Source organism: Mobula birostris, chromosome 1 (genome assembly GCF_030028105.1).
Source record: "Mobula birostris isolate sMobBir1 chromosome 1, sMobBir1.hap1, whole genome shotgun sequence".
Classification (NCBI taxonomy): Eukaryota; Metazoa; Chordata; class Chondrichthyes; order Myliobatiformes; family Myliobatidae; genus Mobula; species Mobula birostris.
Window position 1 is genome coordinate 12,151,522 of NC_092370.1, and position 18,970 is coordinate 12,170,491.

The window sequence follows — 18,970 nt, forward strand, 5'->3', positions numbered from 1 at the left end:
ATACAGAATATGTGGTATTGCTCTTCTACCCATGGACTGACATGTTGGAATGGGAATGGGGATAGGAATTAAAATGGTCAGCCACTGGGAAATTCTGCTATTAGTGGATAGAACCAAGGTGCAAAAACAAAGCAGACCCCAATCTACGTCGGGTCTCACCAATACAGAGTGCCTCAAAAGGAGCACTGGATACAATAAACCTTCCCAACAGATTCGCAGTGAAGTGTTGTCTCACCTGGAAGGACTGTTTGGGGCCTTGAATGGAGGTGAGGGAGAGGGTGAATGGACGGGTGTAGCACTTCTGTTGTTTACAGGGCTAAGTGCCAGGAGGGAGGAATGGACAGGGAGAGGGGAAGAGGTTAAAATGTATTTAGTGTTTGGGTCCTGTTTAAGGTGGCAGACATAGTGGAGAATGATGTGTTGTGTGTGAAGGCTCATAAGGTGGTAGGTAAGATCAGCTGCAGATATGTGCAGAGAAATGGCAGATGGAGCTTACCTCGGCCAAATGTGAAGTGTTGCACCTTCATAGGTCAACTGTAAAGAGGGAGTACACTGTTAAGGGCAAGATACCTAACAGTGTTGATGAGTAGAGGGATCTTGGGATCCAAGTTCATAGTTACCTGAAAGTGGCTGCACAGGCTGATAGGGTGATTAATAAAGATATGGCATGTTTACCTTTATTAGTTGAGGCAATGAGTTCAAAGGTATAATAGCATTTGTGTTGCAGCTTTATAAAATTCTAGTTAGGCTGCATCTGGAGTATTGCATACAGTTCTGCTCGGCCCATTTTAGGAAGGATGCAGAAGAAGTTTACCAGGATGATGTCTGGATTAGAGGGCATGTGCTAGAACGAGAGGTTGGACAAACTTGAGTTGTTTTCTATGGAGAACTGGAATCTAAGGGGAGATCTGATAAGGTTATGAGCACCATAGATAGTAGCATCTTTTTCCCAGGATTAAAATGTCTAATATTTAGTTACTAATTTCTCAAAGGACATCAATCGACCTTCTTGAAACAAGTCCATAAAGGAAAAAAATTCCTTTATTCCTCCAAAGGGAAAAGGTAGGATCACTAAGTGAAGGTTTAAATAAATAGTTTCGATAAATTAAACTAAAAAGGTTAAATTTTTTAAGAATTTAAAAACTTATGAAACTGGTACCAAATTGGTAATGATTGATTAATCATAGGATTCATATTTAGGATAGAAATTTTGGCTAATTGTACAGGTAAAGGAGCTCCTAATAACGAAGTTAAATGAAATTGTTTCACAATTTTCAATTCCAAATCAACCCAAGATGGTAGTTCCTTTTTATCGGTCCAACATAACCAAGAACACGCATGACGTATATTAACCGCCCAATAATATTCTTAAATTAGGCAAAGTAAGACCTCCATCCTTTTTTAATTTTTCTAAGTGACATTTTCCAATTCTTGGTCTTTTATTACTCCAAACAGAAGATGAAATAATAGTCAACGGGATCAAAAAACTTCTTAGTTAGAAAAACAGGAATGTTTTGAAATATATATAAAAATTTTGGTAAAATCATTTTTTTAGTTATTAGGAGTTTTCTCTGTTTTAGTTAGTAGGGTTTTTTTTTTCTTTCTTTCCTTAAAAAAAAGAATAAAAAAATGTCTAATATTAGTGGGAATGCATTTAAGGTGATGGTGGGTAATTTCAAAGGAGATGTGAGGGAGAAGTTTTTTTTACATAGAGAGTGGTGGGTGCCTGGAATCTGCTGCCTGGGGTGGTGGTAGAGCAGATACATTAGGGACTTTTAAGAGACATGTTGATCGACACATGAATGTGAGGAAAATGGTTGTATATGGGCATTGTATAGGTAGAAGAGATTAATTTAGTTAGCCATTTGATTATTGATTTAATTGGTTCAGCAAAACACTGTGGGCCAAAGATCCTGTTTCTGTGCTGTATTTTTCAACGTTCCATGTTCCAATTTAAAGAAAAGATACAATAGATTATATGAAAAATACTATACATAAACAAAAGTTTAACGAACTGATTTTGATTCTGATAACAAACCTGATTCTGACTGAGAAACACCCAAAGTGATTATCAATGTGAAAGATTTTCAGATTTCTGAACAACCCATCGACCCACTATGTCACTATTTTTCTATTTCACATCATTTATTTATTTTATTTTTTTAAATATATGTTTTATTGTAACATTTTTATGTTTTGAACTGCACTGCATTAACACCCACTCGTTAATGCAAATATCTAATTAGCCAGTCAAGTGGCAGTAACTCAAAGCATTAAAGCATACAGACATGGCGAAGTGGATCAGTTTGTTCAGATCAAACATCAGAATGGGGAAGAAATGTGATCTAAGTGACCTTCACTGTGAAAAGATTGTTGGTGCCAAATGGGGTGGTTTGAGTATCTTAGAAGCTGCCAGTCCCCTGGGATTTTCGCACACAACAGTCTCTAAAGCAGGGGTTCCTAACCTGGAGTCCACAGATCCCTTGCTTAATGGTATTGGTCCATGGCATAAAGAAGGATTGGAACCCTGCTCACCAAACACAAAATGCTGAAGGTCCTGCTGAAGGGTTTTGGCCCAAACCATTGACTGTCAGTCGTGGCCATCCCTTGAGGTCGGGGATGATGGTCTTCGTTCTGAAGAAGTAGACCAAAGAACGAAGGCGCCTGTGCGTGTATTTGTTTAACGTGTACTTGATGTTGCACTCCAAGAAGCACACGAACCTTCACAAATCAACCGATTCCAGTGGCATGGAAACCATGACGACTGGAGCTGAAGGATTTGTTGCAGCCTTCATCCGCCTTCACAGCCGTTGAATTCGAAGTAACTTCGTTTGCCTGTTCCACCGTTGAGGTCATGGTTGGATTGTTCTTTGTCAGGGACCTCACCCTCGACCTTACCGCCATGGGTGACCCTACCAGGAGCATAGCTCCAGACGGCAGCGCTCTCGGGATCACAGGACCACACAAGCTTCTCCACCACGACAAGGTGACAATCCATGGAGAAGCATTGACTGTACTCTTTTCCTAGATGCTGCCTGGCCTGCTGAGTTCATCCAGCATTTTGTGTGTGTTGCTCAGATTTTCAGCATCTGCAGATTTTCCCTTGTTTGTGATTGGAACCCTGCTCTAAAGTTTATAGAAAATGGTGCAAAAAACAAAATAAATGCCAGTGAGTGACATTACTGTGGGTGAAATTGGCTTATTAATGAGAGGGGTCAGAGGAGAATGGCCAGACTGGTTCAAGCTGACAAGAAGGTGACAGTAACTCAAATAACCACACGCTATAACAGTGGTGTGCAGAAGAGTATCTCTCAATGCGAAGTACGTTGAATCTTGAAGTGGATGGGCCACAGCAGTAGATGACCACGACTATACACTCAGTGGGCACTTTATTAGGTACAGGAAGTACCTAATCTCATGCTCTCGATATTTATTGCGTATCTATCTATTATTATTATTTCTTTCATTTTTATTTGCCAGTTTGTTATCTTTTTCACACTGCAAGTTGGTGCAGTCTTTTATTGATTCTGTTAGGGTTATTATTCTAAGGATTTATTGAGTATGGCTGCAAGAAAATGAATCTCAGGGTTATATATGGTGACATATACATACTTTCATAATAAACTTTAATAATATATTTACTTTGAACATTAATAAAATGGCCACTAAGTGTATGTTAGTGATAACAAACCTGATTCTGATTCAAAAGAAGACAAATTGTAAAAAAAAAATCACCCATTGTCCATTGTATTCTTCCCCAGTCTTCTACATTATCCACAACACAACGTGTGGATAGAAACATAGAAAACATACAGCACAATACAGGCCCTTCGGCCCACAGAGTTGTGCCAAACATGTCCCTACCTTAGAAATTACTATGGTTTACCTATAGCCCTCTATTTTTCCAAGTTCCATGTACCTATCCAAAAGTCTCTTAAAAGACCCTATCGTATCCGCCTCCACCACCGTTGCCAGCAGCCCATTCCATGCACTCACCACTCTCTGCATAAAAATCTTACCCCTGACATCTCCTCTGTACCTACTCCCAAGCACCTTAAACCCGTGCCCTCTTGTGGCAGCCATTTCAGCCCTGGGGAAAAAGCCTCTGACATCCACACGATCAATGCTTCTCATCATCTTATACACCTCTATCAGGTGACCTCTCATCCTCCATCGCTCCAAGGAGAAAAGGCCAAGTTCACTTAACCTGCTTTCATAAGGCATGCTCCCCAATCCAGGCAACAGCCTTGTAAATCTCCTCTGTACCCTTTCTTTGGTTTCCACATCCTTCCAGTAGTGAGGTGACCAGAACTGAGCACAGTACTCCAAGTGGCATCTGACCAGGGTCCTATATAGCTGCAACATTACCTCTCGGCTCCTAAATTCAATTCCATGATTGATGAAGGCCAATACACCGTACACCTTCTTAACCAGAGTCAACCTGCTTTGAGCATCCTATGAACTCAGACCCCAAGATCCCTCTGATCCTCCACACTGCCAAGAGTCTTACCATTAATACTATATTCTGCCATCATATTTCACCTACCAAAATGAACCACTTCACACTTATCTGGGTTGAACTCCATCTGCCACTTCTCAGCCCAGTTTTGCATCCTATCAATGTCCCACTGTAACCTCCACACTATCCACAACACCCCCAACCTTTGTGTCATCAGCAAACTTACGAACCCATCCCTCCACTTCTTCATCCAGGTCATTTTATAAAAATTACGAAGAGTAAGGGTCCCAGAACAGATCCCTGAGGCACACCACTGGTCACCGACCTCCATTCAGAATATGAGCTGTCTACAACCACTCGTTGCCTTCTGTGGGCAAGCCAGTTCTGGATCCACAAAGCAATGTCCCCTTGGATCCCATGCCTCCTTATTTTCTCAATAAGCCTTGAATGGGGTATCATATCAAATGCCTTGTTGCAATCCATATACAACCACATCGAATGCTCTTCCTTCATCAATGTGTTTAGTCACATCCTCAAAAAACTTAATCAGGCTCGTAAGGCACGACCAGCCCTTGACAAAGCCATGCTAACTACTCCTAATATTATACCTCTGCAAATGTTCATAAATCCTGCCCCTCAGAATCTTCTCCATCAACTTACCAACCACTGAAGTAAGACTCACTAGTCTATAATTTCCTGGGCTATCTCTACTCCCTTTCTTAAATAAGGGAACAACATCAGCAACCCTCCAATCCTCCGGAACCTCTCCTGTCCCCATTGATGATGCAAAGATCATCATCAGAGACTCAGCAATCTCCTTCTTCGCCTCCCACAGTAGCCTGGGGTAGATCTCATCCAGTCCCGGTGACTTATCCAATTTGATGCTTTCCAAAAGCTCCAGCACATCCTCTTTCTTAATATCTACATGCTCAAGCTTTTCAGTCAGCTGCAAGTCATCACTACAATCACCAAGATCCTTTTCCATAGTGAATACTGAAGTAAAGTATTCATTAAGTACCTCTGCTATTTCCTCTGGTTCCATACACACTTTTCCACTGTCATACTTGATAGGTCCTATTCTTTCACGCCTTATCCTCTTGCTCTTCACATACTTGTAGAATGCCTTGGGGTTTTCCTTAATCCTGTCCACCAAATCCTTCTCATGGCCCCTTCTGGCTCTCCTAATTTCCTTCTTAAGCTCCTTCCTGTTAGCCTTATAATCTTCTAGATCTCGAACATTACCTAGCTCTCTGAACCTTTTGTAAGCTTTTTTTCTCGTGACTAGATTTATTACAGCCTGTGTACACCACGGTTCCTGTACCCTACCATAACTTCCCTGTCTCATTGGAAAGTACCTATGCAGAACTCCACTCATTTACCACATTTCTTCCGTACCCTTTCCCTGAGGACATCTGTTCCCAATTTAAGTTTCCAAGTTTCTGCCTGATAGCCTCGTAATTCCCCTTACTCCAATTAACTGCTTTTCTAACTTGTCTGTTCCTATCTCTCTCCAATGCTATTGTGAAGGAGATAGAATTATGATCACAGTCTCCAAAATGTTCTCCCACTGAGAGATCTGACACCTGACCAGGTTCATTTCCCAATTCCAAATCAAGTTCAGCCTCTCCTCTTGTAGGCTTATCTACATATTGTGTCAAGAAACCTTCCTGAACACACCTAACAAACATCACCCCATCTAAACCACTTGCTCTAGGGAGATAACAATCGATATTTGGGAAATTAAAATCTCCCATCACAACTCTGTTATTACAGTATTACACATTTCCAGGATCTGTTTCCCTATCTGCTCCTCAATATCCCCGTTACTATTGGGTGGCCTATGTAAAAAAAAAACCAGTAAAGTTACTGACCCCTTCCTGTTCCTAACTTCCACCCACAGGGACTCACAGAGATAGTCGGAGGCTTTTTCCCAGGGCTGAAATGGCTAGCACGAGACAGCACAGTTTTAAGGTGCTTGGAAGTAGGTACAGAGGAGATGTCTGTGGGAAGCTTTTTATGCAGAGAGTGGTGAGTGCCTGGAATGGTGAGTGGTAGAGGGGGATACGATAGGGTCTTTCAAGATACTCCTGGATAGGTACATGGAGCTTCGAAAAATAGAGGGCAACACTCGGTAATTTCTAAAGCAAGTACAAGTTTGGCACAGTATTGTGGGCTGAAGGGCCTGTATTATGCTGTAGCTTTTCTATGTTTCTAACACAATCAATCTTCGTATTATCTGAAACTTACTAACCCACCCTTCAGCTTTTCATCCAGTTAACTTATACTGTATACAGAACATACAGTAAAGGTCCCTGTACAGATCACTTCAGAACATCACTAATCACAGACCTCCAGCTGGAGAAAGTTCTTTTGACTGCCAACCTCTGTCTTCTTATATTCAATTCTGAATCAAACAGCCAATTCACCATGGATCCTCTGCATCTTAATCTTCAAGAAGAACCTTCCATGAGTGATCTTGTCAAATACCTTACTAAAATCCACATAGACAACATCCATAGCTTCATTAGTCACCTTCGTTGCCTTGTCAAAAAACTTGGTCAAGTTTGTAAAACAAGATTTGCCCTGCACAATGCCATGCTGGTTGTCCTTAATTAGGCCATGGTTTTCCAAATGCTCATAGATCCTATCCCTAAGAATTCTCTCCGGTAACTTCCCTACCACTGATATGAGACTCACTGGTCTATTTAAAAAAAAGAATCTAGTGCTTTTGCTGCGTATATGAAGAATAAACTCTTCTCAGGTTTACCTGTACTTGACTGGAAGCCTGAGAAGAGTTTATTCATAACTGGTCTATAGTTTCCAATGTTATCCCAGGTCCCCTTCTTATAAATGCCTGCAAGAAAATGAATCCTACGTGAACATACATGTACTTCGATAACAAATTTTACTGACTTTAATCCTATCATACTAGAGTCATTCAATAGTCTAACAACAGTGGGTAGAAGCTGTTAAGACTGGTGGTACGTGCTTTAAGGCTTTTGACACTTTTGTCTGACTGGAGAGGGAAGAAGGGAGAATACCCAGGGTTGGAGGTGGGTCGTCTTTGATTGTGCTGGCTGCTTTACTGGGGCAGCAAGAAGTATAGTCAGGGTTCATACAGGGAAGGCTGTTTTCTGAGATGTGCTGAGCTGTGTCCATACAACTTTTCCCATAACCCTCTTCCAACAGTTTTCTGAGTTAATGTTAGTAATTTAACCTACAGGTGTTCCCTGTTCACATTCTACCTCTAATCCACCTCCAAAATCCCACTAAAAGAAAGGGGTTTTCTTTCCTCCACCATCAAAGCAACCCTCAACCACATCTCTTCCATTTCGTGCACATCTGCCCTCAACCTATCCTCTCACCACCCTACCTGGGATAGGGTTTCTCCTGTCCTCACCTATCACCCCACCAGTCTCCTCATCCAGCACATAATTCTAACTTCCGCCTGTCCAGCAGAATCCCACCATCAAGCACATCTTCTCCCCCACTTTCTGCTTTCCACAGGGATTGCTCCCTATGTGACTCCCTTGTCCATTCGACCCACCCCACTGATCGCCCTCCTAGCACTTATCCTTGCAAGCGGAATGTGCTACACCTGCCCCGACACCTCCTCCCTCACTACCATTCCAGGCCCCAAACAGTCCTTCCAGGTGAGGCAATACTTTACCTGTGAGTCTGCTGGGGCCATCTATTGTATCCAGTGCTCCCAATAGTCTCTTGTCTATCGGTGAGACCCAACATAGATTGGGAGACTGCTTCACCGAGCACCTATGCTCTCTCCACCAGAAAAAATGGGATCTCCCAGTGACCACCTATTTTAATTCCACTTGCCAGTCCCATTCCGACATATCCTCTACTGTCACAATGAGGCTACGCTCAGGTTGGAGGAGCAACATCTTGTATTCCATCTAGTAGCCTCCAATCAGATGGCATTAAGATCGATTTCTTGAACTTCTGGTATTGGCCTCCCCCCCCCCCCACCCCATTCCCCATCTCTTTTTCTCTCTCTCATTATATCTGCTTGCCTGCCCGTTGCCTCTCTCTGGTACTCCTCTCCCTTTTTCTTTCTTCCAAGGCCTTCTATTAGAGTCCCCGTTCTCCATCCCTGTATCTCTTTCACCAATCAAGTTCCCAGCTCTTTATTTCATCCCCATCTGGTTTCAGATATCACTCTGTGTTTCTTCCTCCCTCCCCCCGCACCTTCTAACTCTGACTCCATATCTTTTTTTCTCCCATCCTACTGAAGGGTCTCAGCTTGAAATGTCAACTGTACTCTTTTCCATAGATGCTGCCTGGCCTGCTGTGGGCACGTGGCCAAGTGGTTAAGGCATTGGATTAGCGACCTGAAGGTCATGAGTTCGCGCCCCAGCCAAGGAAACGTGTTGTGTCCTTGAGCAAGGCACTTAATCACACATTGCTCTGCGAGGACATTGATGCTAAGCTGTATGGGTCCTAATGCCCTTCCCTTGGACAACATCAGTGTTGTGGAGAGGGGAGACTTGCAGCATGGGCAACTGCTGGTCTTCCATACAACCTTGCCCAGGCCTGTGCCCTGGAGAGTGAAGACCATGGTCTCGCCTGGCCTGCTGAGTTCCTCTAACATTTTGTGTGTTGCTTGGATTTCCAGCATCTGCCGATATTTGTGGTATGAATATAGTAAATTAGTTCACTTTTCTCTATCTTTCATCCAACGTTCCTATGCCCACTTTACTATATTATGTGTCATCTTGCTATTGGTACCACAAGACATGGGAGCAGAATTAGGCCATTCGCTCCAAGGAGTCTGATCCACCATGGCTGATTTATTGACCCTCTCAACCTCATTCTCCTGTCCTCTCCCCATTTTCTGCCTAGAGAAATTTCTCCTCATCTATGTTCTACAGGGACGTCCTTCTAGTCTGAGACTCTCCAACTATCGGCCCTTCAATACTGTAATCGGTAGGTTCACATGAGATCCTTCCTGCTCATAGTTCTCAACTCCAGCGAATACAGGCCCAGAGCATTGTGACAGGGAATCATAATGTCCAAGTTTTCTATCGTCAATAAACTTTTGAGGGAACGTCTGGGGTGGATTGAGAGGAAAGGACACTGAAGGAGACCTCTGTTTAACTTCTGTCCTCTGGCCCCACCGATGTGGCAGTGAGTGGGCGGGATGCGGCGAGGAAAGCGGCGTCGAGCCTGACGTCTGGAGTCACGGTGGGGGCCGCCCCTCCTGCTCCTCCTCTCCCTTCCCTCTGCTTCCTGGTGCCCCCGTCCGTCCCACAGGCAGGCCGCCATGGCCACCACCTTCGTGTCCGTGCCGCTCAAGAAGTCGTCCGAGGTGGACCTGTCGAAACCGCTGTGCAAGTTCATCGCGGCCACCTACCCGAGCGCGGAGAGCCAGACCGAGTACGTGCGGGCCGCCGAGGAGCTCAACAAACTGCGGAAGAGCGCGGTGGGCCGGCCGCTCGACAAGCACGACAGCTCGCTGGAGATCCTGCTGAGGTGGGTCGGGGGGCCCCCGCGGGCTCCGGAACGGAGGGGTGGGGTGGGGTGGGGTGGGGTGGGGGGAGCGAGCCAAACGTGGCTAACTCACCCAACTGTTGCTGCTCAGAACGGGGAGCGTCAACGCCGTGGCCTTGCGAGGGGCCTGCAGTGCCTTAATCCACTGCATTTGGCACTCAGGCTTGTTCAGTACACAACTACTCAGTGTACGAGAGAACGGGCTGATTGTTACTCCGGATCAAATGCACCGTAAAAACACAATACGCAAAAAAAACCAGTAACTATAAAAGCAATCTTATGAAACACAATGCACACGTAACACACTCAAAATGCTTGGAGGAACTCGGCAGGTCAGACAGCACCTATGGAAAAGAATAAACAGTCGACATTTCCGGCCTAGACCCTGATGAAGCACCTGAATTGTGTATTATTTATTACCCTCCAAAGCTAGGGCCTAACCTGCTGAATTCCTCCTGTATTTTGTGTGTGTTACTTTGGATTTCCAGCATCTGCAGAATCTCTTGTATTTACAATGTACTAGTAACTATTTTATATATATATATATATATATATACACACACTTATCGTATGTACATGAACTAACGCTAGTTGATGTGTATGTAGTGGTGGTGGGGTGTCGGAAAGTACTGTCTACTTGTAAAAGAAAAACATTTATACACGTTTTCCTCCTTCACATTTCTACATGATTTTTATTCTTTTTGCCTTCTGTCTCATGGTTGGATGTCGAAAGTGATTGCGGCTGTCATCCTGAGATAGGGTATAAATTTCATGAATCTGGTTTATTATCACTGACTTATGTTGAAATTTGTTCGAACACACAAAATGCTGCAGGTCATGCCGCATTCATGGAAATAAATAAACAGTCAATGTTTTGCACCAAGACTCTTCATCAGGTCTGAAGAGGAAGGGCGAATAAGCCCCCTTGCTTTTTGATTTGTACAAAGACATAATGTAGAATCCTGCATCATAAAATAAATCATTTTTGACTCAAAATTATCACTCTGCTTAGAGACAAGTACTTTTTTGGACACTTAGTTTTTTTTTGGCCATGGGAGTGATTCCACCTTTCAATAAGTTTGGATGATTTAATATTACCAGTGTATTTATCATCAGAACACTAGTCTTCTCTCTCATTGAAAAGCTGTTATAAATTGTGTACTTTAATCTTTTAATTGCTGGAATTCTTCCCCCCGCCAGACTTTTGTGGTATGCTACACAACAAATCATGAGGAAGTTAGCACTTGTTTACATTTGCTTCTGGTTGAACTATTAGCACTTTAGTTTTAAAGCTAACTTTAAAAAAACACAGCCCTTAATTTACTTGTTACCTTTGAGTAAAAATCAAAAGATTGCTCTTGTGATACTAAGTACAAGGAAAATGCTGAAGCCCTCTCAGAATAGTTAGCACCTGTTGTGTAAGGTTTTCCTTAATCATCCATTTCAAGTTCAAAGTACAATTGATTATCAGAGTACATACATGTCACCACATACAGCCCGGAGATTCTTTTTATGTGGGCATGCTTATCAAATCCATAGAACAGTAACTGTAAACAGGATCAATGGACAACTGTGGAAATGCAAATATAAATAAAAGGTTATATGTGTGAAAAAAGTACATGATATTTGTGAATTCCTTATCCAAATAAATAAATAAATAACAAGTACAAAATAACACGATAAAAGAATCCTGAAATGGGTGTAGTAATCCCCTTTTTGATCATGAGCCTGATGGTTGAGGGTAGTAACTGTGCTTGAACCTGGTGCTGCAAGTCCTGAGGCACCTGACAGAAGTCAATAGGATATTGAGTGAGAGGTTATTGTTAGTACACCATTCAGCCAAATTTTCAGTTAACTTTGAGTAATAAATTTACATAGCCCACCTTGTTCAAGCTGATTAATATGTATTCCTCAGCTGGTCCCGTTCACATTCTTGGGGCACGTATCCCTTTAGACCTTTCCCATCCACATTTTTGTTTGAATGTCTTTTAGTACTTGTACCTGCCTCTACCACTTCCACTAGTGGCTCATTCCATATACCCACCATCCACTGTATTGGGAAAATCTTGCTGGTAAAGTCCTCTTCAACACTCTTCCCCTCTCACCTTTAACTAGTTTGTGTTTATTTGTCTAAATTGTTTAATGACTAAATTTTTGTTCATCCCTGTAGAAAGAGGTTGAATGGGTTATGTTGGCTCCAAGTGGATTTACATTGTACACCTGAGGGTAGCATGTCTACCCATAAATGACAAATGTCGAACAGTCATAGATACTATTTGGTGCATTGCTTGACGAGTTAGCCTTGTGTTTTGTGGAGATCAGGGACTGTGGAGATAGATTCCCCTTTTTGTTCTTTTCCATTGGAAATCAGATTCTGGTGTGAAACTTGTTGTTTTGCAGTGGCCGCAGTGCAAAGAAAGAAAATTGCTGCAAATTGCGAAGTTAATAGTGCAGAGAAAGGAATAACGAGCTAGTTTTCGTGGACCGTTCAGACATCTGATGGCATGGGGGAAGAATCTGTTCCTGAATCATTCTGTGTGGGTCTGAAGGCTCATGTACTCTTGAAGATGTTCTTTATGGTGGGGAAGATTGTGCCCGTGATGGAGCTAGTTGATTCTATGACCCTGGGCAGCCTCTTGCGATCTTGTGCAATGGAACTTCCATACCAATTGGATGAATAGCAAGGGCATTAGTTTTGTTTTTACTTATGCTGTTGAGTTTGAATCAAATGGCTAAAATTGTACCTTTGCAAACTTGCATGTTGAAATTTGCTTTGGTGAAATAGCTGGCTGTATATATACTGGAAGAAAGAATGTGTATTTATCACACTGACTCTTTATGGAGAATTCACTATTGAGTTTTTTGGCTGATGAGTCTGAATTGCTAGGATTTGTTATGGAAACAGCAACAAGGAATCCTCCTACATCTGAGTGTGATGGTATTCCTGAATCTCCGCCCGGAACTTGCATAACTTGTTCCCGTCAATGCTTTATGACGCATCAGGTGGTACCTTTCTGTGACACTGGTCACTGAGGTCAAACAACGGAGAATATCACCTTTGGAATGGTTATTTTTCTAAGGGTCCAAAGGAAATCTATCAACCAAGTTATTCTAGGTGCTGGTTACCTGAACTAGAAATTAATTTTTAAAATGGGTCTTATGAAGAAAGGATCAGAGTATATCTGAATAGTGCTTTATATTTCTTGCGTGGTGGAAGATGAACTGCATTGTGTTGGTCTGTGTTTGCACGAGTGCAAGATGAGTGTGGCTCCAGGACAACATCAATCCACAGGGTATGATACTCGGGGACTTGGATATTATTATTACTAATACTACGACTATTTTGTGACAGTATGTTGTTGCTGCTATCATAATTATATGTGCTATATGAGCCTTGTGCTGTGTGTGATTGTTGGTACTTTGTTTTGCATCTTGGCCCAGAGGAATGCTATTTCATTTGGCTGTGTTCATGGATATGATTGAACTTGGACTATATCTTGTTATCCAGTACATTTTGCAGAAATTGATCTCATGATTTGAGGATGTGGTGAGTTTCCTGGAATTTTTATTTCCTTTAAATTGGTGGAAATAAGGTAAATTCTTATGAAAGTTCTTATAACTTACTGATATTTGGTTGCTTGCAAGTACTTTAATGCCCAGTACTGTGCCTTTTCTTTTGTTCCACGTTCAGCCTTCCCTAATCTTGACATTAATGTAGGATTAAAATCTTTGTGCCGAGGATATCTAAATTCAAAATCTTGCCCTTGAATTTCTGGTTTTTCAATTTGCAGCAATGTTAGATTGCAATATTAGCCTGAAGGCCAAAGACCCAAAGGAGACACAGTGGCCAAAGAGGGCCCGGTTTTGTTAGGTGAGGTGTGAAGCTGGAGGCTTCATGTCTGTGCGTCTGAGATTTCTGAGACACGGATTGGAGGTCTGGAGACGGCCTGTTCTGTGGATGGGAGCCTGTCTGGATGTGAGTGTGGGAGGACTCAGGAAGGAACTTGTTTTTCTGTTGGTGTCTTGTTTTGTTTTTGCTGTTTGTGTTGTTCTGTGGGACATCGTGGGCATGCTACATTGGCACCAAATGTATGGTGGCACTTGCAGGCTGCCTCCAGTACATCCTTCTTACAGGAAAAATTTTAATAAGGAGATAACCACTTTGCCGAGCACCTATGCTCCGTCCGCCAGAAGAAGCGAGATCTCCCAGTGGCCACCCATTTAAATTCCACTTCCCATTCCCATTCAGATACGTCTATCCATGGCCTCCTCTATTGTTGCAATGAGGGCACACTCAGTTGGAAGAACAACACCTTATATTCTGTCTGGGTAACCTCTAACCTGATGGCATGAACATCGATTTCTCGAACTTCTGGTAATGGCTCCCCCACTCCTTCACCGTTCCCCATCCCCTTTTCCCTCTCTCACCTTATCTTCTTGCCTGTCCATCTTCTCTGTCTGGTGCTCCTCCCCCCTTTTGTTTCTTCCATGGCCCTTTGTCCTCTCCTATCAGACTCTCCCCTCCTCCAGCCCTGTATCACTTTCACCAATCAACTTCTGAGCTCTTTACTTCACCCCTCCCCCTCCCCATTTCACCTATCAGACTGTTTCTCTCTCCCTCCCCCACCTTTTAACTCTACTCCTCATCTTTTTTTTTCCATTCCTGCCAAAGGCTCTCAGCCCAAAACGTTGGCAGTACTTTTTTCCATAGATGCTGTCTGGCCTGCTGAGTTCTTCCAGCATTTTGTGTGTGTTGCTAGAAATAGAGGTCATGGGTTAAAGGTCAAAGAAAAAATGTTTATGGGGAAGATGAGAGGAAACTTCTTCACTCAGAGGTTCATGAGGGTGTGGAATGAGTTGCTAGCACAAGTGCACGCGAGCTCGATTTCAACGTTTAAGAGAAGTTTGGATAGGTACATGGACGGGAGGGTTGTGGAGGGTGTCTCAGTGTGGGTCGATGGGACTAGGTAGTTTAAATGGTTTAGTATGAACTAGGTGGGCCAAAAGGCCTTTTTCTGTGCTGTACTTTTCAATGACTAGTATTGGTTGTTGAAGCACGAGTCATTTTACTATATGTCTCAATGTTTTTTAATTGGAGCAGGAGGCTGACAGTGAAGGAGTAAAGGAATCTTGGAGAGAAGTAACTTTTTCTTTATATTGCTCGGGGTAAAGAGGCTAGACTGCGCAGGCGCGTGACGTAGAGCGCCAAAGGTTTAAAAAAAAAGACACCATATACAGCAGGCAGCGGAGTGAGAGGGAGCAGAGTGGGACGGCTTTGGCTCAACGGGCTTCGGCGTGAACAGGCAGAGGCGAGGGTGGGTTCTGGTAAGACCTCCTGTCTCCCTGACAACGACACCTGCGAGAAGTGCATCCAGCTGCAGCTCCTAACAAGCTGCGTTAGGGAACTGGAGCAGGAGCTGGATGACCTCTGGATCATTCGGGAGAATGAGGAGTTTATAGATAGTAGCTACAGGGAGGTAGTTACGTCAAAGGAGCAGCGCACAGGTAATTGGATTACCGTCAGGCGAGGGAAGAGGAAAGGGCAGGCAGAGCAGGGTTCCCCTGTGGCCATTCCCCTCAACAACAAGTATATCGATTTGGATACTGTTGGGGGGGATGACTTACCTGGGACAAGCTGCGGCAGCCGGCTCTCTGGCACTGAGTCAGGTTCTGCAGTGCAGGAGGGAGGGTGGAAGAAGAGGAGAGTGGTAGTGATAGGGGACTCAATAGTTAGAGGTACAGACAGGAGGTTCTGTGGTCGTGACAGAGACTCCCGGATGGTTTGTTGCGTCCCAGGTGCTAGAGTCAGGGATGTCTCTGATCGCGTGCACAGCATTCTGAAGTGGGAGGGTGATCAGCCACATTGGTACCAAAGGCGTAGGAAGAAAGAGTGAGGAGGTTCTGAAGAGTGAGTATAGAGAGCTTGGTAGGAAGTTAAAAAGCAGGACCTCGAGGGTGGTAATCTCAGGATTGCTACCTGTGCCATGTGCTAGTGAGGGTAGGAATAGGATGCTCTGGCGGATGAACACGTGGCTGAGGAACTGGTGTAGGGGGCAGGGTTTCAGATTTCAGGATCATTGGGACCTCTTCTGGGGCAGGTGGGACCTATGCAAGAGAGATGGGTTACACCTAAACTACAAGGGGACCAATATTCTTGCAGGGAGGTTTGTTTGGGCTACTGGGGAGGGTTTAAACTAGATTTGCAGGGGGATGGGAACCAGGGTGCCAGAGCAGATAGTGGAGCGGGGGTGAAAATAAATGATGTTAAAAGTTCATGCAAAGTCACAAATAGAAGGGTTGTGTGTGGTGGTAATAATCTTCTGAGGTGTGTCTATTTCAATGCAAGGAGTATTGTGGGGAAGGCAGACGAGCTGAGGGCGTGGATTGACACGTGGAATTAGGACATTATAACCATTAGTGAAACTTGGCTACGGGAGGGGCAGGACTGGCAGCTTAATGTTCCAGGGTTCCGATGTTTCAGACGTGATAGGGGCAGAGGAATGAAGGGTGGCGGGGGGGTGGGTGGCATTGCTAGTCAGGGAAAATGTTACAGCAGTGCTCAGGAGGACAGGTTAGAGGGCTTGTCTACCGAGGCCATATGGGTGGAGCTGAGAAACAGGAAAGGTACGACCACATTAATGGGGTTGTATCATAGACCACCCAATAGTCTCCAAGAATTGGAGGAGGAAGTCTGCAGAGAGATAACAGACAATGGCAGGAAAGATAAAGTTGTGATAGTAGGGGATTTTAATTTTCCACATTCATTGGGACTCTCATACTGTTAAAGGTCTAGATGGGTTAGAGTTTGTAAAATGTTTTCAGGAAAGTTTTCTAAATCAGTATATAGAGGTACCAACTAGAGAGGATGCAGTATTAGATCTCCTATTAGGAAATGAGTTAGGACAGGTGACAGAAGTGTGTGTAGGGGAACACTTTGGTTCCAGTGATCATAACACCATTAGTTTCAACTTGATCATGGATAAAGATAGATCTGGTCCTCGGGTTGAGGTTCTAAACTGGAAAAAGGCCAAATTTGAAGAAATGAGAAAGGATCTAAAAAGCATGGATTGGGACAGATTGTTCTCTGGCAAGGATGTAATTGGTAAGTGGGAAGCCTTCAAAGGAGAAATTTTGAGAGTGCAGAGTTTGTATGTTCCTGTCAGGATTAAAGGCAAAGTGAATAAGAATAAGGAGCCTTGGTTCTCAAGGGTATTGGAACTCTGATAAAGAAGAAGAGAGAGATGTATGATATGTATAGGAAAAGGAGCAAATAAGGTGCTTGAAGAGTATAAAAAGTGCAAAAAAAAAACTTAAGAAAGAAATCAGGAGGGCTAAAAGAAGACATGAGGTTGCTTTGGCAGTCAAGGTGAAGGATAATCCAAAGAGCTTCTACAGGTATATTAAGAGCAAATGGATAGTAAGGGATAAAATTGGTTCTCTTACAGATCAGAGTGGTCGGCTATGTACTGAACCAAAAGAAATGGAGGAGATCTTAAATGGGTTTTTTGCGTTTGTATTTACTAAGGAAACTGGCATGGAGTCTATGGAAATAAGGCAAACAAGTAATGAGGTCATGGAACCTATACAGATTGAAGAGGAGGAGGTGCTTGCCATCTTGAGGCAAATCATAAATCCCCTGGACCTGACAGGGTATTCCCTTGGACCTTGAAGGAGACTAGTGTTGAAATTGCAGGGGCCCTGGCAGATGTATTTAAAATGTCAGTATCTACGGGTGAGGTGCCGGAGGATTGGAGGATAGCTCATGTTGTTCTGTTATTTAATAAAGGCTCTAAAAGTAATCCAGGAAATTATAGGCTGGTAAGTTTGACGTCGGTAGTAGGTAAATTATTGGAAGGAGTACTAAGAGATAGGATTTACAAGTATTTGGATAGACAGGGACTTATTAGGGAGACTTATTATTGTGCGTGGTAGGTCATGTTTAATTTCCCTCGGGATCAATAAAGTGTATCTATCTATCTATCTATCTAACCAATCTATTAGAGTATTTCGAGGAGGTTACCAGGAAAGTGGATGAAGGGAAGGCAGTGGATGTTGTCTACATGGACTTCAGCAAGGTCCCGCATGGGAGGTTAGTTAGGAAGATTCTGTCGCTAGGTATACATGGAGAGGTGGTAAATTGGATTAGACATTGACTCAATGGAAGAAGCCAGAGAGTGGTAGTGGAGGATTGCTTCTCTGAGTGGAGGCCTGTGACTAGTGGTGTGCCACAGGGATCAGTGCTAGGTCCATTGTTATTTGTCATCTATATCAATGATCTGGATGATAATGTGGTAAATTGGATCAGCAAATTTGCTGATGATACAAAGATTGGAGGTGTAGTAGACAGTGAGGAAGGTTTTCAAAGCTTGCACAGGGATTTGGACAGGCTGAAAAATGGCAGATGGAGTTTAATACGGACATGTGTGAGGTATTGTACTTTAGAAGGACAAACCACGGTAGAACATACAAGGTAAATGGTAGGGCACTGAGAAGTGCGGTAGAACAGAGGGATCTGGGAATACAGATACAAAATTCCCTAAAAGTGGTGTCACAGGTAGACAGGGTCGTAAAGAGAGCTTTTGGTACATTGGCCTTTATATGTCAGCTGTGTACGTACATCTATTGATGCTTCTGGACACATCTTCAGTGATGTTCCTGGAATCATCGGGTGTTTCGGGTCTTTCAACATCATACAACCTCCTCCAGGTGACCCAGCCGGGGCTGATCAGACCCCAGCTTGTGTCCAGATGGCTAGCTACTTATGACTCCATGGCTCCCCTCTTTTGAGCCACAGCCATCTTGAGGCCCTCTCTGCCGCATCGGTGGTACTGCGGGTGGCTCTCCTCTTCCTCTGTCCCTCGATGCCCAAAATGCTGAAGGCTCTAACTAAGGAACGGGCTGGGAACCCCCTACAACCAACCTCCACCGGGAGACACCTCGCTCTCCATCCAGCCTGCTGACAGCTGCTGACCAGTCCTGCATACTTGGAGAGCTTCCTTTCAAAGG

At 43.6% G+C, this 18,970-nt stretch overlaps 1 protein-coding gene across 4 annotated transcripts in view; it reads left to right on the top strand.

The window, feature by feature from the left end:
* Positions 1–9,661: 9,661 nt before the first annotated feature.
* Positions 9,662–18,970, top strand: part of pdcd6ip (programmed cell death 6 interacting protein) — a 100,599-nt gene continuing 91,290 nt past the window's right edge. For 2 of the 4 annotated variants that reach the window (XM_072252463.1, XM_072252472.1), the window contains exon 1: positions 9,662–9,946. In XM_072252463.1, the coding sequence (XP_072108564.1) occupies positions 9,738–9,946 (209 nt within the window). In that variant the 5' untranslated portion in view covers positions 9,662–9,737. The remainder of the gene's footprint in view (positions 9,947–18,970) is intronic. The other 2 variants (XM_072252482.1, XM_072252491.1) reach the window with 1 other exon arrangement.